Raw genomic sequence first — 23,471 nt, forward strand, 5'->3', positions numbered from 1 at the left:
TACTGGCGAATTCGGCTTAGTGAGGGTCAGGCCGCAGTTAGAAAATTGTGCGGTAATTAAATTTAATCTGCCTAGATTGCAGCTTGCCGTAAATCTAGCTAGAAAGAATGTCAATTTGTTAGGAATTTTTAAGTACTCTAGTTTGGTCCATAGTTTGTTGAGTATGGATCCCTGGAATTTTATGCAATTCATGGAGGAATTTAAGTGGGAATTGGATAGAGGCATTGTGTCTATTATTAAAGGGAAACAGCTAGAGTTTTTAAGCAGTCCGTTGATAGTCAGGGAGATTGTTTAGATTTGGGCAGTTGCCAAGATGGCGTTGATGCGCTTGTTAATTCTAATAGGTACATTACCACTGACCATTTAACGTACCCTTATCAAGGTGAAAGTAGTTTCAGGCCTGATATGAGCCCATTGCACCGAGCAAAAAACTCTGAAAATGATCAGGCGAAGGACAGGAGTTTGACTTGTTACAACTCCTTCCAAGGAAAGGTACTGGATAAGCTCAGTATCTTTGTCTCATTAGAAGTACTTGCTTTCAGTATTTCATTTGGTGCAAGTATGCACCTTAGGAGAGAAAGTCTCTCCAAAGTTTTCAGGATCTCGGGTCCTATATCCCTTTGTCTCCGTGTGTGGGTCATGGGGGGATTTTTGAAGCGAGAGTTCAGTAAACTTAAGCTTGACTGGATTTTTATAGTCGAGTGTCGCCTGGCTGTAGGATCTGGTGTGTTTGTTAGTTGCATGATTTGCAGTGCAGCCCCTCTGAAGATCTGTGAGGGCGCAGATTTTTTAAGATGTTGTAAGACTGAGGTAAAATCCCCGAGGTTGGAACCTGGAGCTTCGGATCTTACCCTGGAAATTTCAAGCGCCAGGGGCTTGGATGTTTTTAGAAGACTTGTCAGTCTTGGTTTGTCGGGCTTGATGTATGAAGCTTGGCAGACCTTTATTGCTGCATTTTCCGTGCACAGTTTATGCAGGAAATATATTTCGGTTTTATGTAGCTTCTTTAATCAAACGAAAAGCCACGTTCGTCCCACTCCTATTTTTGGAGTAGATATGACCAGCTTGTTATGGATTCGGGAGTTCCGACTTGCCTGTTAGTCCTCGTAATTTAAACTCCATAATCAAGGACAGGCGTTTTCATTTTCATCTTAAATTTTCATCTTAAAAAGAAAACTCCCTAAAAACAAATAGAAAATGAATATTTTTCGAAATTTTAAGTGTTTTTATTAATTTTAAAAAAATTAAATTTCGACCTTTTAAAACAAGTAAAAGATTAAGCCTCTTTAAATTTTAACCCGATCTAGGTTTTAAAAACTTTTTTGTTACAATAATTTTTTTTCTTTTCTTGTAGGGAGAGCGTTAAAATTTTAATAAAGAAATAATTTTTATTTATTTATTATACACACATTCAACATTCGACATTTAGCGAGAGGAATGCACTCTTTGACCGGTCGTTTGCAGGTCACTTCATCATCATCATCATCATCATCATCATCGTTATAATTCCCTTCCAGTAATCTGCCACTCTGCCTCCCTCTGGAGAGGGGGGGGCGAGGAAGGGAGGGCCTTTGCCTATTTTCATCAGTTCGAAGATCACCTGCCTGTGCTCCGTCAAAGAGATTTGGCGTTAAATTCGTCACGTTTTTTTTCTTTCTCCTTTAGAAAAATGACTTAGTAAAGTTTCATTGTAATTTTCTTCCAGTTATTAAAAAGCAACAAGGTTTTATCTACTGGAAAATTAGTCCCAGTTATTAAAAGGCAACAAGGTCTACCAACTGGAAAATAATTAGTCTCTAAAGGATTAACAAAAGAAACTGCCGTGTTTTGAAGATTTCTTTTCTGTAAAAACAGAAATTAATTTCGCCGTCAAGTCGAGCAGATTATCGGCACATATGACCTCCAGGAAAGATTATTCAACCGAAGTTTCATTCACAACAAAAATATTCCATTAATACCAGAATTTATGCCGTGAATTATTTTATTCGTACACATAAAGCCTACCAAAGCGGCTTTATTGTTTTCGTTTCTTTCCTTTGAATTTAAAGGTATCTGAGCAACACAAAGGGAAAATATTTTACCTCTTTCTCCCAATTAAGGTCAAAGAGACTTTATTTGCTTGTTATTCCTTAAGGAAAAGAAAAAAAAACATTTTGTAGAAAGACTGAACATTTTGTTAAAAGAAGGACTGAAAAGAACTGTTTTCTGTTTTTCATATGTTCTTTTCTTTCAGCCTTTCTTACAAGTAAGAATTGTCGTCTTTTTGTATTATTTTTATTTATTTTAAATGTTGCTTAAGGATTTTTTTTAAAACCCTAGCTTTGGGAAATAAAGGCAATTGATGACTTTCATTTTAATAAATTTGAATCATTTTAAACACATTTCGGGTCTGTATTTCTTTTGCTCATTTCTCTTAGTTTTCCATTTCCGACAAATTTGCTTTAAATGCTTTTTTTCCTTTTTTTCTTTCATTTTTATTACCATGAAAAACGGATTTTGGTGACGAACCCAAAATTCCGTTAATATATATGTAAGAGTTATTTACATTGTATATTAATATGTTTAGGTCGCTGTATCTTCCGGTCTCCTTCAGTTATATATTTTCCACAGATTTTTTTAATATTTATATATTAGATGATTGTGATTGATTATGCAGGTCGTGTCCGCTTATTTTTCTGACGGAATTAAATCCAACGTTATTTATAAATTAATGAACAATCACGCAAAGCGTGGCATAATTAATTACACAAAGCGTAACAAATCGTTATATTTACAAGTTTTTTTTACACTAATTTTTTATTCAACAATTCCTATATTGAATACATATGTACATCTATGCTACTATATGGTCTAATTATTTAAAGCATCTCATTCTCCATCATAAAAGTTAAGCAACATTGAACCCAATCAATACCAAACGGGTAACCATTTAGAAAACTAAGCGCTGTATGTAGGAGGATGGTGAGAGCCTCCTGTAGAAAAAAAAAACGTTGTCACCTCCCCTGGCTGGAATATACATGCGACTGGGGACAGCTTTTGAGTTTAATTTCCTAGAAAATTCCAGTTTCAGATGAAGTTTATTAAATCTGACCAAATGGAATATCGTGCCCGACACTCAGGTAGTCTGCTACCAGACTACATCAATTAAAAGTCTTTTGCCAAACACACACTGGTGAGTACCTGTCCATTTCTATTAACGCGTGATAAGCCATATCTGACTTTTGTATATCACTCATAAGTACAGTCGTTTCATATTCACTCAATTTAAGTTTCAGAGGTCAGCCATGTTTCTTCTTTGTAATGTTTTCCACAGCTGCAGATAATCAAGTCGAAAAACACGTGGCCATGTTTGAGACTTATTCTTCCAAATACAATCGGCAACCGTTTTCAGTTTTCTGTTAATTTACTTTTGTTTCTTTAATGCATTATTTAGTAGTGGCGCGTATAATAAATTCAGTTGCAACACAATTCCAAAACTTAAATCAATGATCAAAAGCAAAAGGCGGTGCTACTTGTCAATTGTTCAATATTCCACACCTTCTCGTTATTATTTATGAATCTTTTAAAACGTGCATCGTTTGTATTGCTTACCTGTCTGGCCAGGTACGAAAGGCGTTGATTTGTCCTGTTCTTCCGGAAATTTCGGATCAATCGTTACATCTAAATCATCTTCTAGGTATGCTTTTGAACGTCGAAAGTATGGAATCTCCTGTGAATAGATAAACGAACATATATATATATATATATATATATATATATATATATATATATATATATATATATATATATATATATATACGACTATTTTTTTATACATATATTATTGTGAGTGTGTATATGAATTATCTGCCTTTCGATATTTGCTCGGGTTTTGGATATTTGCTCGGGTTTTTTTCTTTTAATACCTTGATATTGGCGACAATTAATAGTTTTTTTCTCTCCCTATTCTTCCATTTTCCTACCCCACGTTTGTAAAAAAAAAATTATTTTTTTAAAACGGTATTTACTATTTTTTCCTGTTTTTAATCGTAACCGCCGATGTTTTCTTTTGATAATGTATCGGCTGAAAGACGTCTCGAGGTTTATTTTAGATTTTTTTTTAAATCGCTAATTCATAAATATATAAATTTACTCTGAAATTGTTTTTATTAACGAATTTTCGATTTCCTCTTAAACAATTATTTCCCAACTCGGTATGACTCCGAATATCTTGTTTAAAGCTTATATATATATATATATATATATATATATATATATATATATATATATATATATATATATATATATATATATATATATATATATATATATATATATATATATATATATATATATATAATGTCAAGTGTGTGATGTCAAGTTTGCGGTTTTCGATTCTACTCCCGATTAAAAAAAATCAAATCTTATATTTTTCCTTTTTACATACTAGAATTATTAACCCATACAAATTCAAATTCTAGTATATATCAACTATTAAATTGTGTTTAACGTAGTTCAACCAGAATAAATTGTTTTTGACTATTAAAATAATCGACATTCATTTATATTATTTATATATGTTTTATCATCGCTTATGTTTGAATTCATGCTTTGAAATATGGCATAAATTCATGACGTCAGATTAAAAATTTAATTAGCTTGCTAAGGTAATGTTTTATCATGAGCTTATAATAGCAATATATATATATATATATATATATATATATATATATATATATATATATATATATAATAAAATGATTACAGAAATTCCACTCTGGACCAAATTACCGTAGATTTGCAATAACAAATGCCACGTACAAATTTATTATATCTAAACTATTATCCACCATCTCATGCAACTTTAAAACGCCGTTTTAGACACACTTATTCCTCATAATAAAATCCTACATTATATCGTACATTACATTACTATCGCCAACATATACAGAGGAAGTAGTTCGTATTTTTCCCTCTAATTCTTATGTCAAGTCATCACCGGGAAGAAGTACACATATTATTACTATACTGACATTGCACCCTTCGTAATTGGATCAAAAACCCATATACACACCATTAACTTTCCATTTCCCTTTACAAAAATAACAATTTCTCCCTTCTGACGTTCCCTCATTTTCCATTGGCTGAAACTTGAAAAACCAATTATTCCGAAATCCATCTTAAAACAGAAACGAACACGTTCGACATTTACAAATATGGCTAGTCTCTCTACAGGACACAACCCTTAAAAATAAATTAATCCAAATACAACCATATCAAGCTCCCATTATTTGAAATTTTAGTACTGATACACTAACACTTATATATATGTACACATTAACTATTCGAAAAAAAAAACACACCCCACAAAAATACCCTGAAAACAAAATTCATTACATCTAACCATGTTTACCTTTTACGCTTTCTTAACGGCGATTTTTCCCTTCAACTTTGTTTAATTACGGGCTGTTCAATTTTTATTTTTAAACATTTATAATTTTTTTATAACACGAAACAGTTCTTCAACTCTCCTACCCAAACGAACACTATATACTTGCTTATTCTACAAGCGCGGGATTTTCGCTCAGTCTATACGTTTAGAAATATCCCAAACCCCATAATTTTGAATATATTCTTTTCGTTGAATCTTTTTTAAAATCTTTAATGAACCTATTTTTATATTATTTGGAAGTGTTTTAATTTCGTTACTTCTCGCACCCTATTGTGTTCAATCCTTGTGTTTTTCTTTGCATCCCGCTTATCTCATAGGAACCGGTTGGTGTTACATTGTTTCACCATTTGTATTTCATAAATTTTTACTTCATCTACTTTAACTTCACGGAATATACTTTATTTCCTTATAATATGTACCAATCCTCATTTAAAAAGCTCAATGTAATTACAGAGCAATATAGTGAATGAATGATAAAAGTTCATGATGTTGACTCTTCCAATTTTCTGATTTTAATCATATCACAACGCACTTTATTTCCTTTTGATGGATTAATTGTTGCTATTTCTTCTGGTGAGTTAATGGCAAAATAGATTCACTAATTGATATAATAATTAAGTGATTGATTTTGTGCTACAAAACAGATACTGTCAAGAATTGTAAATGTCAACTGAATTAAAAGAATAAATTATAAGATGATAAACATCATGAACTTTGGAATAGAGACTTTTGCTATTCATTTACTATATATATATATATATATATATATATATATATATATATATATAAATATATATATATTTATTTATACAGAGTGTGTGTGTGTACGTGTGTAAGAGAGAGAGAGAGAGAGAGAGAGAGAGAGAGAGAGAGAGAGAGAGAGAGAGAGAGAGTTATGCATGTTTACATGTTCATACATTTATAGATAAAGGATTCACTTTGACAGATCATTATGAATTTGAAAACACATAAAAAAGCGTAAGTGGTTCAAATGTAAACAATATATATGCACCCGCACGCGTGTGTGTAATCCTGTTCTGCACCGTCACTTGCTGGATAAACTAGAATGTGCACATGCCTTTGGAAAGGATATTTAAAAATGATTAAAAATGCCCAAACATCTTTTCACTTTAATGTTTTTACATCTATTTGTATGAAAAACCATAATCCGGTCTTTTAATTCGTTTTTGTGTTGAAGGAATTTGATTATCGTTTCCTGCAACCTTCCCCCCCCCAAAAAAAAATGTCCAATGTCCTTTTTTACTTCTGGGAAATGATTTGTTTATTTTCTCTTCGGTGGCCATTATTCTCACAACGCTTGTGTAGCTCTGTTGCAGAAGGTCGAAAGGGTTGATATGCCAACCGTCTATACAACTAAAAAGGTAGACACACAGCAAAGAAGTAAAAGCAACAACAAAGAGAGGTGACAAACAGATGATCGATTAAAATCATTGGTATCATGTTTTATTTTACCAAGCAAAAAACAGTAAATTGTATGGCAACGGAGATTGTGTATCAGAATCAGCCGGCGCGAGAACAGACGTCTCGCGGGATTGAAATTCTTGCGTTCCTGAGGTAGGAAGATTGCGTGTCTCAGGTTGATCTGAGTCGTATAGACGGGATCTGATGCTGGGAGCTAGTAGCCGGACGTCATAGGGGACTGGAACGGATAGTTGGGCCTCAGTGGGCAGTGGAGCAGGTAGCTGAACGTCAATGGGCACTAAAACGTAGTAGCTGGACGTCAGTGGGGAAATGGTATTTCTTGTATATATTTGCTTCTCCGTCCAAAATAAAAGTCTGTAATTTTTGTTTAGTTATGGAAAATTGAGTTTTTATGTTTTTTCTTTGTTGTTAAAAAACGTCGTCGCTATTTTTTAGCACACGTGATTGTGACGTGTTGGTTATGTGTTTTTCTTAGCTAACAGATCTAATGTAATTGACACCGCGACAGATCTTAGTAAAATAAAGCTTCTTTATTTGCCCCCCCCCCGTTCATTACAACTTATTCTATTCTTTTGGCCAAGATCAAAGTGTAGTATCTGTTCTTCAGATGCTGCACTTCCATTTCTTGTTCTCTTTCCGTGTAGGAGCAGTCCTTCACGACTGAGACAATTTTATTTTTATTTTTGTATATTTTCTCCACGTTAAAAAACGACCCTGGTGTCTAACTCTGTCCCGTGGGGAGGCATAGTAAATAGGTACAACTTATTCTATTGATTCATTAAACCAATAAAAGTTTCTGACGTCACTTAAATGTTTCATTTATTCTTTAAATCAATCTGACGTCATTTCGTTTGAAAAGCTGTCAGAGTATTATTAAGAGATCTTCAGATTCGTAAACAAAGACAAAATTGAAATGATTAAAGCAAAATGTGTCTTACTTGAGCAATTTTATACGTCGTAGTACCGTATGTGTCTGCTATTCTGTATTTAAACTGTGGAATGTAACCCAGATATCTGGAAAGATATTTCAAATGGTTTTTATTTATTAGTAAAACAAAGAAGATCTTAGAAAAAAAAAAATTAAATTCAAAACGCAGTAAAACAAAGTATCATATGAAAATTATTTGTATCATTTGAACTATTTTCATAGTCGGTGTTATTCTCACAACGTTTTGCCTAATGTAACCGCCATCATTCTTGATGCGCATCTTGTTGAACCTACGCTGAACTCCAAAAATCTATTCGCAATTTCGAACTGGACCTTTAAAAGCCTGAAATTTGATATAGTTTTCCCAAGCTCAACGTAAAACTCTTGAATTTTATAGGACACACTTGAAGAATGTCGAATAACGTCCAAAGTGAGAATAATAGCCCGAATAATCTAAGAAAAACTTATAAATCTTAATAAAAAATATTCGAAACAAAAAATGAAAATCACTAAATTTCGTGAATAAAATTACAACATGTAAACATAAACAAATGCCGTAATGTATTATTATTTTATTTTTTTAGAATAATATTTCTTATTATTTCAATAATAATTCAATTGTAGAATGTCAAAATTACCCAGCATTACAATTTTTATGTAAATAAAGAATTCCATGCTTTTAAACACAAATAAAGAAATTATCGGATTGTAATGATATATCTTGGTGCTTGTCAAAAAATCCCACTCACGAAAAAAGGAAAAAAATTCTGTATGATAAATGTACCCGTGACAGAAAGAAAATATTGTATACCAAAAATAACATAAATTGATCAAGTAGTTTTATTTCTAAATAAGAAAATCAAATTTTATGGCTAAACTCTGAGCTACAATCTCGGGACGCCATCTCGAAAACAGTTTAAAAGAACAAAGGAAACGACTACAAATCGAGATTTTAGAAAGACATACTTAACATGAAGAAAAAAAGCAAATTTTAAAATGATTTTCTTTATAAAAATAAAACTACTTGACCAATTTACATAATTTTTGATATATGATCCTTTCTTTCCGTCACGGGTACATATGATAAAAAAATTTTTTCATGAGGAAGAGAAGCGCCAACATTTTTAGCATGTATTGAAAAATAAATCATTTTTATCATGAATACGTAAAAAAAACTAAAACTTCTTGATTTCTTTGGGTAATTCCTTTTCAAATATTTTAGTATTTCACTTTAAATTAACTTATTTTTATACTAATGTGCCACTGGTTCTTGCTTTTGATGTTTTTTTCCAGGGAATTGCAGGGATTGGAGCTCAGTTGAGCATCTACTATGAACACGCTGACACAGTAGTGAGAGGATAGCAACATTTCTTTTGTGTGGAAAGGGCCGAAGGGAAGAGAAGAGATCCCCCCACACACAGTTTTTTTTTTAATTTAACTCACGCTAGGTCAAAACACCAGTTTCCTCATCTAAAAAAAATCAGAACTGTGACTTTTTATTGTTTTGTATAATGTACGTTGTTGTCTTTTATAAATGTCAACTGTGAATAATCGTGTTAACCGTACTTAGTTTTTTCGTTCTAATGATGGATATGTCTATAATATATGTTGAATACATGAGTTGTTAAATAAAATAACGTATATTCTAACACATTTGTAGTAGTCACAAAGAACTATTTTCTCTGGTGAATCAATGCCCCCCTCTGAGCTCTTCAGCCACAGGCTGACCTATCAGCTAACAGGGCGCATTGATTCATCTACTCCCTAAAACGTCTTAAGGGAACAGTCGGTCAGAATAGAACAGAACCTTCAGCCTAGCAACATATATCCTTTCTCGTCCCCTGTCCACCAAACATCTTGCTTTAGCATTGACGGCCTCCACCTGGAGATAACTGCTATTAGCTGGGGACGACACAGTACTCGTTGACCGACGACGACCTGAAAAGAACTTTTTTTCCTTTTTCCCTTTTCGCAGTCTGACATGCCAGCTCCTGCTACGACTAAAATATTCTTCGTTGCTACTGTTAAAAAGAAGTTTGTTATTTCTATTGTGCTGTGTTCTTTAAATATTTTTATTAGGAAGGTAAAACCATTATCTCTCCTTAACATCATTTTTTTTCGATCTTTTTCCAATAAATAAATGTTTTTAGTTTGAATAAAATGTTATTTGTGTTTAGCAATACTGAGTAATTCATGACTCATGTGCGGAGATCGTTAAAATACTAGTAATTCTTGTGTTCTAATCCCCATACTCTTGTTTTGTAGCTGCATTCGAATCTTTTAGTCTTGAAATCGACATTGTTACAGAAACCACAATGGTTTCTAATATTAATTATTCCGTAATCACGTGGTTACAAACTTAGGAATTCTGTAATTTTTATACTTAAAATAAAGCGGACGGCAAATACGAGCAACATGAACTACATAAAATACAATAAGACTCATATTTAAATCAACAAACATGTCAAGAAGATGTAGTTGAGACGATTTCAGCTGAACTTTCAGAAAGCTTCCTTTTCAGTTCGGGTCGCTAATCCGTGAAACAAACTACTAGAAACCGTTATCTACCTACAGAAGTACAAATAGTTCTAGGCAAAACGACTGGATGGCCGCTGATCTTTGCATGATTATCCCATCACTTGAGAAGTGGAAAATGCGAGAGGACTCGGTTCTCACGTACAATATCATCAATAAAAATTCAAGTCTACCTTGCGAGAATTTTTATTAAAAAATTTTTTTTTTACCTTAGCGCCAAATCATAGTCTCCACAAGACCCAGCAAAAGATGTACCATAGTCGCTTTCATTCACTCAGAGGAAAGTCAACATTCTTTGTCTGTGTAATAGCTTACCAGAGGCGGTAATGATGATATCAATGACGATGTCTATCATACCAAGATTTAATATCGCATTGGACAAAGCTTCAGACTGTATATGGATACATAAGTAATCTGTCTTTTTACATGGCTTGTTACACTTGGCTATTTTTTTTCTTGCCAAAAATTTGATTTGGAAATGTTACAGTATTATTAGGACTTATTCACTCGTAATGGATTCTGCTAACCATTATATAAACCACAAAGTTAATATTCTCGTGGGGGAAATATTGCGACCTAACGCGAGACTACAGACGTAATAATCGGTCAATATTGATGACCTTTCTTTGTATTCACTTTCTTTGTGCATTATATTCTTTCTACATAAACCTGTTGTTCGCGTATTCGGAACACATTCCTAAGGCCACAACAACTGGCGACAATATTTCGAGAACTCAAGGAAAATCCGAATTTTTAAATACCCCAGTGTTCCCACAACAATTGGCGATAAGGATTCGAGAACGCACATTGAAAAGTTAAATTTAAAATACCCCAGTGTTCCACAATAACTCCATTTGAACTAACAATGCGTTATTCAAAGGACCCACCTTAAAAACAACATCGACATTGGCATTTAAACGATCAGATAGTGTTTCAGAAATACTAGCAGTGTATCATTTAGAGAACTAGTACCGTAGAACAGGATGACTAAACGTTTTAAAGACCAATAAGTAACGCTGAAAGTTGCACTGATTCAACAAGATTTTAAACGGTTCTTTTTTAGGAACCACCAACTCTCAGTTTGGCGTATCAACTAAAAAACAAAAGAAAAAAATTATAAATGAAAAATTAGTAAGTTGATATTTTTATTGAACTAAAACGTGACTTCCCGGTTTTCGATTTTCCCTTGGATTTTCTCTCAAATAGAACATTGAATGTGACAAAAAACTTGATTTTAAATTTTTTGACAAGAAAAGTAGATGAACTTTAACTGAGTGAGAGAAGTATTTTTCCATTCGACCGCAAGAACTAAACTACGTTAACCGTTAAGAAAAAAGCTATGTGAAAAACATAAGGTATTTTTTTTACACGTTCAGAGCTATATTCATTTTTATTCCCTCTTCTTTTAAATAGAAAAATAAGATACAATGGAAAACTTAAAATCAATTTTGGAACTAATCTGTAAAAATCAAATGGATTTGTAGCAAAAACAAACAAACAAAAAACAAAACAATTTCAAAAACTGTTACTGGAACAACAAGAGATAACAGACTTATTACTACAATTTTTAACAAACTAAAACAAGTCGTAGAAAGTAACATAGCGTTCTAACGAAATTCAATCTGGAACGCTATAGACAATTTCATTTAGGCCCCAAACGAAGACAGCGCTTTCGCTACAACACTTTCGTTTTAGAAGGTATGAGGACTTGTATAATATTAATTGTGCTGATTAGGTGGACTCCAAGAAAGTCCGTTTATTGCTTCAAAAACTGGGACCCACAGATCACAACAAATTCGTGAATTACATTTTACCGGGAAAAACGTGTGACTTAACTTTTTCTGAAACCATAAACTCTTAACAGAACTGTTCAGCTCGAAAACATCATTATTTAATAAAAGATGGAAATGCCCGAATTCAACAAAGAAAGATGACGACGACTATTTAACAGTTGCATTCAATAATCAACAAACATTGCAACGATTTTAAACTCGCTGAACTAAGTGCTGACGATTTCAAATGCCTGCTATACATACAAGAATTCGTATCGGTAAAAGCGCGGAAATTCGATGCAGAGATTTAACTAAATTAAAAAACGAGTCAAATCTGAGACTAAAAAATTGTCCGAAGACTGTCAACGAGTGATTAGCGTGAAAAAGGAGCCAAAGAGCATTGACAATCCGTCATCACATACGTAAGAAAACCGCATAAAAAGTCAAAACCATATTCACCAGAAAAAATCAAAAAGCAAAAACATTATTCCCCCGTACACTAAAAAGACAACTCACTGAAAAGCAAAGTAAGTCACCGCCAAGTTCATGTTATCGATGCAGAGCCCTGCATTGGATTAAAGACTGTCCAACCTCACAAAAACTTTCCGGACTTGTGACAGAATTGGTCATAAAAGTTCCCATTGTAGAGCAAAGAACAAAATTAAAAGTTGGGTACGAACACAGCAGAACAAACGAAAAAGACGAGAAAAATATGCAAACATATTAAATAAAAACGTGAAGCTTCGGTTAGTTTTGGGATCAGACTTATTGATGATAAATTTATATACATTGAGATTAAATAAGCCATACCATGCTTACAGAACAGCCAAAACGGTGACCGGGTCAAAAATAAATTTTGAAGGTTTATTAATCATTTAATGACACGACAAATAAATCAAGTCTTCGTGTTAAGAAACCTAGGAAATCTTTTGCAACAATTCAATTTATCTATAAATATGTTTTACAACGGTGCATTAAAATTATTTGAAGGATATGTACCATATTATTTATTACAACGTTGTATTAAAATTGTTCAAAGAACATATAATAATATTTATTACAACGATATATTACAACGGCGTATTAAAAGTATTCGAAGAACATGTACCATGATAATATTTATTACAACGGTGTATTAAAATTATTTGAAGGACATGTACCATATTTATTACAACGTTGTATTGAAATTATTCGAAGAACATGCACCATAATAATATTTATTACAACGATATATTACAACGGTGTATTAAAATTATTTGAAGGACATGTACCATATTATTACAACGGTGTATTAAAATTATTCGAAGAACATGTACCATAATAATATTTATTACAACGATATATTACAACGGTGTATTAAAATTATTCGAAGAACATTAACTATAATAATATTTATTATAACGATATATTACAACCGTGTATAAAAATTATTCGAAGAACATGTACCATAATAATATTTATTACAACAGTGTATAAAAATTATTCGAAGAATATGTACCATAATAATATTTATTACAACGATGTATTACAACGGTGTATTAAAATTATTCGAAGAACATTAACTATAATAATATTTATTACAGCGATGTATCACAACGGTGTATTAAACTTATTTGAAGAACATGTACCATTAGGTGTGTCAGAAACTCTGTGAAAAATATTGAATAATTCGACCTCTTGTCTTTCCAAGCTTATAACTACTCGAAAAATGTAATTTAAACCCTAATTTTTTTCAATTAAAGGAGCAATGACCAAGGTTTCATAAAAAATAAACAAATAAAATGAGCTTATTTAAAAAGAAAAGGTTTTAAACTTCGGACTTTACAGGTAAATTTCTAAAAAACACCACTTTTTTGTTTTAAATTTTATTTAAATTTATTGATCTTTTATCTTCAATTTGTGATATATAAAGCTTTGGTGAGTTAATTAATTATTTGCTTTTTAATAGACATTTCAAAATGGGGAGGCGTGAATTAATTCGACTCCCTGTCTTTCCAAGCTTATAACTACTCTAAAAATGTAATTCAAACCCTAATTATTTTTCAATTAAAGGAGCAAGGACCAAGGTTTCATTTAAAAAATAAACAAAGAAAAACAAACAAATAAACAATCAAACGTGTTTAAAAAAAAAAAAAGGTTTTAAACTTCGGACAGGTAAATTTCTAAAAAACACTAATTTTTTTGTTTTAAATGTGAATATATTATTTATCTTTTATCTTCAATTTGTGATATATAAAACTTTGGTGAGTAAATTAATTATTTACTTTTTAATAGGCATTTCAAAATGGGGCGTGAATTAAAAAAAAAATGTTTGTCTAAAATATTATATTCGGTTTATTGGAAAGAGCATAAAATTTCATATTGACCCTGAAAATATCGTAAAAATAGAAAAAAAAAAAAAATGTTGATAGATTTTTAAATTTTAAAAATTGAAAAATACTGAACTCGTAAAATTCAATTAATTTCATTACTGCTTTTTTTTATTTTTATTTTTTTAAATAAAACAATATTTCTATTACTTTTTATTCAACTTTAATAGTTTATTTTGGAAGTATATTCCATAAAGAAAATAAACAACTCACTTTTAAAGGAGAAATTACGAGTTTTTTTTAAATATTTTATTCGCAGTTTCGTGTTAGGGATGTCAAAAATTCTTACCAAAATTCTGATATACCTAATGTAGCATAATAATATTTATTACAAGAGTGTATTAAAATTATTCGAAGAACATGTACCATAATAATATTTATTACAACGGTGTATTAAAATTATTCGAAGAACATGTACCAGAATAATATTTATTTTAACGATATATTACAACAGTGTATTAAAATCATTCGAAGGACATATTTATTACAACGGTGTATTAAAATTATTCGAAGGACATGTACCATAATAATATTTATTACAACGATGTATTACAACGGTGTATTAAAATTATTTGAAGGACATGTACCATAATAATATTTATTATAACGATGTATTACAACGGTGTATCAAACTCATTCGAAGGAAATATTTATTACAACGGTGTATTAAAATTATTTGAAGGACATGTACCATAAATCAAAACAGAAAGTTCGATTCTCACTGAATAAGTCTATGCGCGATTGACTCGATGGCTATCATCACGAGATATAGAATAAACTGTACCTAACGGATTTAATGCATTCAATTATGTACTAATTTCGCTGGGAAAGGTATTAATCCGCAAGCCCCCTTAGGTAAACGTAAAATAGTGACGAGTGTTCAGCGAATTCTATTCAAAGAATCGTTTCAACATTAAATTAGACAACCCGGTTGATATGCAAGATAAACCCAAACGTGGCTTAGTATGAAGAGGCCTTCACTCTAGACCTGTTGTTAAAATGTTAGCTTCCTTTACAACGAGGTCCATAAAACTAAGTAAAGCTGTCAAAGTAAATTCCAATAATTAGCAACACAAACGCGCATTTGTTATCATCGTCAGCCATTACAATGTTTCGAGTTCTGACTCGTAAGGTGTTTCAACATTGGATTGCTGTCACACTTGATATCTCTATATGAAGTTAGACTATACAGTGATGATCATATTTATTGGCACGGTAAAATAAAAGTTAAATTTTGTCTAATAAATTCTAAAAAAGGGATTAAATTAAAGAAAATAACAAAGTATATTATGTATTTTTAACTGGCCTTTCCGATGCAGCAATCGGATTTTAGAAAAAATAAATAACAAAGGAACAACAAACATAATTGCAAAAAACCCTTGTTCAAAATTATTGGCACGATTTATTTAATAATCAATTGTATAGCCTTTGGCCTTGATTACCTTCCTCAGTCGCTTTTCATAGTTTACAACCAAGTTGTTGCACTCTTCAGTAAAAGTTTTAGCCCACTCTTCCTGACAATAATCCTCCAATTGAATAAGATTCTTAGGCTTCCTTTGCATTACCCTCAATTTTAATGTTCTCCATAAATTTTCAATTGGATTAAGGTCTGGGCTTTGTGATGGCCACTCCAAAACATTAATATGATTGTCCTCAAGCCATTTCTTAGTCAGTTTAGCCGAATGCTTTGGGTCATTATCTTGCATGAACCACCAACGACGACCAAGTGAGAGCTCTTTAGCAGAGTCTTTCAGGTTTTCATCCAATATTTTAACATAATCTTCCTTTTTTATGCTACCTGTGACCTTAACAAGTCGCCCTGGTCCAGAGGCAGCAAAGGATCCCCAAAACATCAAACTGCCTCCACCGTGCTTCACTGTGGGTATGGTGTTCTTAGGCAGGAAAGCTTCGCCAGATTTTCTGTAAATATAAGACACTTTATTATGGCCAAATAACTCTATTTTCGTTTCGTCAGTCCATAGAACACGTTTCCAGAATGCAACATCTTTATCAATATGACGTTTTGCAAAGGCTAGCCTTGCTTTCAGGTGCATAGGCTTCAATAAGGGAGTCTTTCTCGGACGACATGCTTTTAAACCAGCTCTCTTCAAAACTCTACCAACTGTATGTCGAGATACATTCACTCCAGAGGTGCTCTGTTCATCAACAATCTCCCCAACAGAGATCCTTGGGTTTTGTTTTACTTGTCGAACAATTTTCCGTTCATCTCTTGGGGAAAGAATCCTTTTTCTCCCTCTACCCTCTAAACTCATAACGTGGCCTTGCGATTTGAACTTGTTTATTATGGCTCTAACAGTGGATTTGGGAAGGTTTAGCTTCTTTGAAATCTTATCATAGCCCTCCCCATTGGTATGGCATGCTACAACAAGCTTCCTGACGTCTTCGCTGTGTTCCTTAGTTTTAACCATGGCGATTGAAAATTATAATTTAGTCACTTATAATAGTTTAAATAAATCGCTATCTAAAAATTATCTGAAAAAAATTATTCACTGAATTAGCGTTAAACAAGCATAATATGGCTATAAAAAAGTTCAGAAAGCACGTAAACCGGAAATTGATTGATATTATACTGATACTAAAAGGAAAACAAAGCCGTGCCAATAATTTTGAACAAGGGTTTTTTGCAATTATGTTTGTTGTTCCTTTGTTATTTATTTTTTCTAAAATCCGATTGCTGCATCGGAAAGGCCAGTTAAAAATACATAATATACTTTGTTATTTTCTTTAATTTAATCCCTTTTTTTAGAATTTATTAGACAAAATTTAACTTTTATTTTACCGTGCCAATAAATATGATCATCACTGTATATATATATAAATATATATATATATATATATATATATATATATATATATATATATATATAGTTAGACTATATATATATATATATATATATATATATATAGTTAGACTATATATATATATATATATATATATATATGTATATAAGTTAGACTATATATATATATATATATATATATATATATATATATATATATATATATATATATATACCAGTGGTGAAAAAACCGGACTTGAGTGCTCAATGTGTAGCCAGAGCAGTATATAAGAAATTTATTACTGTGAGTCCAGAATGAGTTTACATATTGTTTCAACTAGAGGAAGATCCTCAAAGAGAGGAAATATCCAACTAGCATCGTCATGATGATATATGAATTCTGATTATATATATATATATATATATATATATATATATATATATATATATATATATATATATATATATATATATATATATATACTAGCAAAGATACCCGTGCTTCGCACGGAGCTTTGTTGCGCACTCGGGTACCAAAATCTGTGGGCACCTTTCCAGTAAGTTGATGTTGTAAGAGCAAGGATTGCATAAGGTGATTAACATTTTAACTACCTCTTGTAGTGACTGAAATTCAATCAGGAACTTCACAAAACATTTTCATCAAAAAGGAAGGTTACTTGATGTTACATAGTAAATTTTTCATTGAAGTAATTTTCAACTCTTGCTTAAATTTTATCTTGCACATTCAATACTAAAAACTTACCACAATCAGATCATGTCAGTTTTTCCTCATATCCATTTCTCGAACTTTTCACTGAAGAGCCTCAGGGTAAACTACATTTCTGCTGCTTTGATTTGGAGCCAGAATGTAGAGTTTTTCTGAACTTCCTGTCCGGCTGATGGAGACGTAGAACATACCGTGACTGAAGCAGTCTGATGTCAAGTCTACGCCAATGGTGTTAAATGTCTGACCTTGACTTTTGTTTATGCTCATTGCAAAACACACCTTCACAGGAAATTGGAGTCTCCGGAATTTAAATGGAAGTTCTGAGTCCGATGGAACTAAGGGGATCCTTGGCAGTAGAACGGTTTCGCCTTTGTAGGGACCACAGGAAATGGTGGCCTCAAGTACATTGGTGTGCAATCTGGTGATAACACATCTGGTTCCGTTTGTTGTTTTTGGCGGTTCCAAGGATCGAAGAATCATGATTGGCGATCCAATTTTGAGATTTAAAATGTGTGGAGGCATTCCAGATATCTCCAAAGAGTTTAAAAACTCCACAGGGTAGTGAACAGCTTCATATTCATTAGTAGCCGAATCAACTGACTTGTATTGCTTTGTGTCTCCTGGAAATTCATCCATTATTGAATTGTTCAAATGATTCACATTGCTGTTTAATGGCGAAATAATAGCCCTCTCAGCAAGCCAATCCGGTGATTTTCCATTGTTTTGCAGGTCTGGGTACACTTTGTCTTTCAGTTGCTTCTGATTACCGACACATTTACCAAGCGCAGTTGGAATCTTAATTGTGTCAGGTGAAGAAGTGATAGGAAACTGACCATTACCGATTTGGAGAAGCAATTTTGAGAAGTCTGCTGCAGCTGTGTTATCAGAGATAGAGGCTCTCATATAAGTAGTCAGTCTCTTCACTATAACGTGCCTCCAGAGATAGGATTGCTTCAAACTTGCATTGACAATGTTAGCCCTTGTGCCATTTTTAACCACTGGGAGGATTTGACGGAAATCACCGCAAAATAAGGTTGGAATGCCACCCATGGGATTCTTGTTTCCTGTGATGTCTTGCAGTGTTCGGTCAATTGCTTCATAAGCACTCTTGTGCGTCATTGGGGCTTCGTCTACAATGATTGCAGAGGTGTCTCTAATTACATTTGCCAAGGCTGAGTTACCAGTAATTTTGCAAACTGGCTGATCCATTCGATGAGTATCCAAGGGTACTTTAAAAGTGCTGTGAAGAGTGCGGCCACCTTGTAGTAAAGTAGCAGCAATGCCACTGAATGCTGTTGCAAGCACAATCTTTCTCATGGATCTAATCTTTGCAAGGATCAAATTGATTACAAAAGTCTTGCCCGTACCACCTGGAGCATCAAGAAACATCATGTTTTTGTTCATTTCACCTTGTGCTTCCAACATTGCCATGAATGAATTGTAAACTTCTCTTTGAGAATCGGTCAGTTTTTCTTGCATATTTTCTGCTTGTAGGGAAAGTTCTTCAAGATTATAAGTAACTTCACGTTGATACTCTCTCGCGAGTCTTTCATCTCTCCCTTGCGTTGGTGCAGGTAATCCATAGCTTGCCAATGGTTGACCGCACATAAGGAGAACTTTTTCTTCAATTAGACAAAGAGTTTTATTGTAGATGTCCTCATTAAAATCTGCTTCTGGATTGTTAACTTCTTGCCTGTATCTGTGAAGAATGTCTTCAGATATTACATCACGAAAAGCCATCCAGATCTCAAGAGGATTTCTTGGCTCACAGGCTGTTACAATTATCACAAATAGGCTTCGTAAATTTGAAGGTGATTGAGTGGCACTTGCCTCTCCTACTGCTTGATGCAAGTGATGGTCATTTTCTAGAAGGCCTCGAGCAAGGCACGCTGCTCTGTATGTTTCAAACACCTGACCATTGTATGCTCGCAAATTTTGAAATGAAGTTGGACCAGCAACCTCATTGAGCAACAGGCGTAAGAAATAACACTCCCCTGCTTTTGGACTAATCGTGTAGATTCTCCCAATGCATGGTGCCTTCTATATATCATCATTTTCAGTACCTTCAACTTGTACCCCACGCATTCTTCTCATCCATTTCTTTGTCGATTTGTTCCAAGTGTAAAACTCAGGGACTTCTACGTATTTGAGACCCCTTGCAAAGTCATCCTCATGGCAGAGTTGAAAAAATGCTGTCAAAGTTGTGGCAGGCGGTGGACCTTGGGCTCGTTCCAGAGCAGTATCAGCTGAGAACATGACACGCTGCCCATTTTCAAGATGAACAGAAAGTTGTACAATTGGGGGGAAATGTTCATGGATGGGATGTTCCAATATCCTCCAGGCCGCCTCTGAACTGCCGACATACCTTGCATTCTGGAACTGCTGGATCTCATCCACAATGTGACTTTGTACTTGGCCTTGTTGGTTAGCTACTCCATCAGTTCTTTGTAGTTCAAACACTGCTTGATCACATCCTTTATTCACGTATTTGAGGACATATTTGATGCTTTGGATCGAGCTGCAAATTTCTACGTTAATGTGAGCGTTGAACTGCTGAAGGAGGACCTTGTTGTACGGAACAATCCACTGGTTTGTTATTTCTTGATTAACATACCGACCATTTCTCTTCATCCTTATTGTACCAGTCTGGCCTCCATCTTCTGGTTTTCTTCGCCTGTACTTGGGGTAAGAGTCTTGGCCTTGCTCGGTACACTGAAGAAATTCTTTTGGGTATTTTTTGGAACATTTGTTGTCAATCATACATGGACAATTTGGATTAAATGGTCCACAAGGTCCATGCACCATATGTGCCATCACTTTAGCATGAAGATCAGGATCTTCCTCTTTGTCAGGGATCTCTGCAGATATGCAGAGATCCATTTTTTCTGGTAGAAGTTTGTCCTCTGGGGCCTGCCAGGTGAGGATGTGTGCATGCGGCAGTCCTCTTTTTTGATATTCAATACTGTACAGGAAAGCCCTCAGCCTGCCAAATCCTCCCTTTTTAATAAATTCAAGTAACTTTTTTAGCTTCTGCCTGAAAACCCTGGCAACAATATCTGGACGATCCTGAGGGTCTTGCCCTTGAAGACAATTTTCTGTAATTTCTGTCCACTTTGGATTTGTTTGTGAACGTGATGAAGAGGTCGGCTCGGCCCATTCGCCGAACATATGCCATGGCATCACTTTGACGCTCAAACATGTATCGAGGGCCTCCTGTATAAGTTGCCGGAAGTACAACTCGTTGACCAAACTGTTCTGGATTCCCATCCTCCCTAAGAATTGAATCTCTCAAGTTGCTATAATTGTCAGCTCTCAGGGTCTGTTGCTCACGCCTCAGGAACTGTAAACGTTCTGTTTCAATCTTGCAGTACACATCCACCAGCCATTGTTGAAATAGCCTTCGGTAGCAGAGAAAATAGTTTCCAGGCCGAGTCATTAAATGGTACGAATAAAATTGCTGTTGGGTAACTTTTCGCCCATTGGATGCCTTCATGTAGATGTTGTAAGATGGAGAACCATAGGGGTACATTAACGGGTACATTAAAGTATCGTAGAGGGGATGTAGTTCGGAGATCCATTTTAATGTATCATTTCTAAAACGCAAGACAATATCCCGGTTAGCTGTTGGTTCATTCTCCATTAATATTCCAATCTCATACGTTGTTGTTGGAGCATTGAATCGCCGTGGATGCTCTTCTTGCGGCCTTCGGTCTTCCCTTATGACAACTTTATGTTCTACCAAGTGTTCTTCTTCAATCCTCTCCTTTGTTGTTTTCAGCTGACAAATAAAGCTGTTGTTCTCATGTAAAAATTCAGTCAGACTTTGGAGAATGTCTCTATTGAGTCTACTGTCACGTCCCCGATTATGTAGTTCCTCTTCCAGACTATCCAAGAAGTAGACTTGAATAAACTTTGCTGTTTCATCTTCAGGTGGTAAAAGACTCCCAATCTGGTGGCAAACCTGGCCTCGAATTCTAAAAGAAGGATTCCACCCATGTACTGCCGCAATTTTGTGACCAAATGATGTCATTGCAAAACAATTGTTATAACAGCGTAGATTTTGCAGAAAATCTTTAGAGATGGGACCATTGCAGGAGAGCAAATCTTGAAGCAACTGAGGCAGTGGTGGAAAGCTATCAAGCACAACTTTGCCAGAAGAACAACAACAACCAGGGGTTTCTCCTTTAAATTTTACAGCTGAGCAATGTTGACATACTTTGTCCATTTTTCCTATATCAGCTGTAGTGAGAGAGTCATTTTTGTTGTAGAGCAATCCTTTTCTATTGCAGTGTTCTATTTCATGGTGTCTCAAAGCAGTCATTCGTTGTCTAGCTGCCTCGTTTTCTGTCAATTGCTGGGGCAAAGTCATACTCTCTCTCCATGCAGCCTCTCGTTGTTGCCCTTGGTATAGGCGAAAGCTTCGTTGGGTTTCCGATTCATTCTGATGTCGTTGAGCCACTCTCAACTGACCTTGTGTACGTCTACTTACCTCATATAATTCATTCGATCGTAATATTGCTTCTCTTTCCAGTGCATATCTTTGCCTTTCTTGAATTTCATCTTGTGATGAATTTAACCGCCTTACAGCATGTCTAGTTCTGTCAGCTTCACGTTGGGTTTCTCTTTCCAAATCTGACAGTCTTGCTCTCCTTTCTCTTTGACGTATCCTGTTAAGTTCTAGACGTCTTTTTCTATCTGAATTGTTTTCATTGGAGCGAATTGCAGCAACTCTTAGTCTATTAGCTTCCAATCTTTCCATTCTTTCTTCCTCACTTTCGTTTCTATTTCGTTTGGGTGGCATAATTTCGGTTTTAAACGGAATTGTTTAACGATATTAATGATTGTAAATTAATTAAGCGTAAAGGAAATGTATACTAACTGAAATGGACGAACTATAAATAATATTTCTGAATAGTACAATTATAAACAATTATATTGTACCTATTTACTATGCCTCCCCACGGGACAGAGTTAGACACCAGGGTCGTTTTTTAACGTGGAGAAAAGGTACAAAAATAAAAATTGTCTCAGTCGTGAAGGATTTCTCCTCCACCGAAAGAGAACCAGAAAATGAAGTGCATCATCTGAAGAACAGATACTACACTTTGATCTTGACCAAAAGGAATGAATAAAAGCGACCTACGTGTGACTCATTACTTCCGGGTGTAAACGTCACAGTCTAAAAGTAATAATTAAAAAAAAAAAGTAAATGTAAAATAAATGTAATACCAACTTAGGTTAACTAAGTAAACAGTACAATTAAACAAATAATTACTAAGATCTAGGTAATTGTTAGTCTCATTGTTATGGTTTTAAAGAAAAAAATGTGTAAAAAAAGTTCTGCTTTTGTGAGTACGTGTATTTCTTTTAAATTACATAACCTTTTTATTTTATTAATTATATCTCTTTTAAATTTATATATTTTGTTAGTAAACTGGAAGAAATTCAGTTGAATAAAACCTTGT

General features: G+C 33.8%; 1 protein-coding gene across 1 annotated transcript in view; it reads right to left on the reverse strand.

The window, feature by feature from the left end:
- The window catches only part of LOC145286079 (ciliary microtubule inner protein 2B-like), a 75,532-nt gene that overhangs the window by 38,419 nt on the left and 13,642 nt on the right, over positions 1-23,471 (reverse strand). Inside the window, exons 2-3 of the mRNA XM_080134749.1 lie at positions 7,813-7,888; positions 3,592-3,709 (exon numbers count right to left, since the gene is read on the reverse strand). Of these exons, the coding sequence (XP_079990875.1) occupies positions 3,592-3,709; positions 7,813-7,888 (194 nt within the window). The remainder of the gene's footprint in view (positions 1-3,591; positions 3,710-7,812; positions 7,889-23,471) is intronic.

The sequence above is a fragment of the Euprymna scolopes genome, chromosome 10 (assembly GCF_053919585.1).
Source record: "Euprymna scolopes isolate OS-2025 chromosome 10, ASM5391958v1, whole genome shotgun sequence".
In the NCBI taxonomy this organism is placed as follows: domain Eukaryota; kingdom Metazoa; phylum Mollusca; class Cephalopoda; order Sepiida; family Sepiolidae; genus Euprymna; species Euprymna scolopes.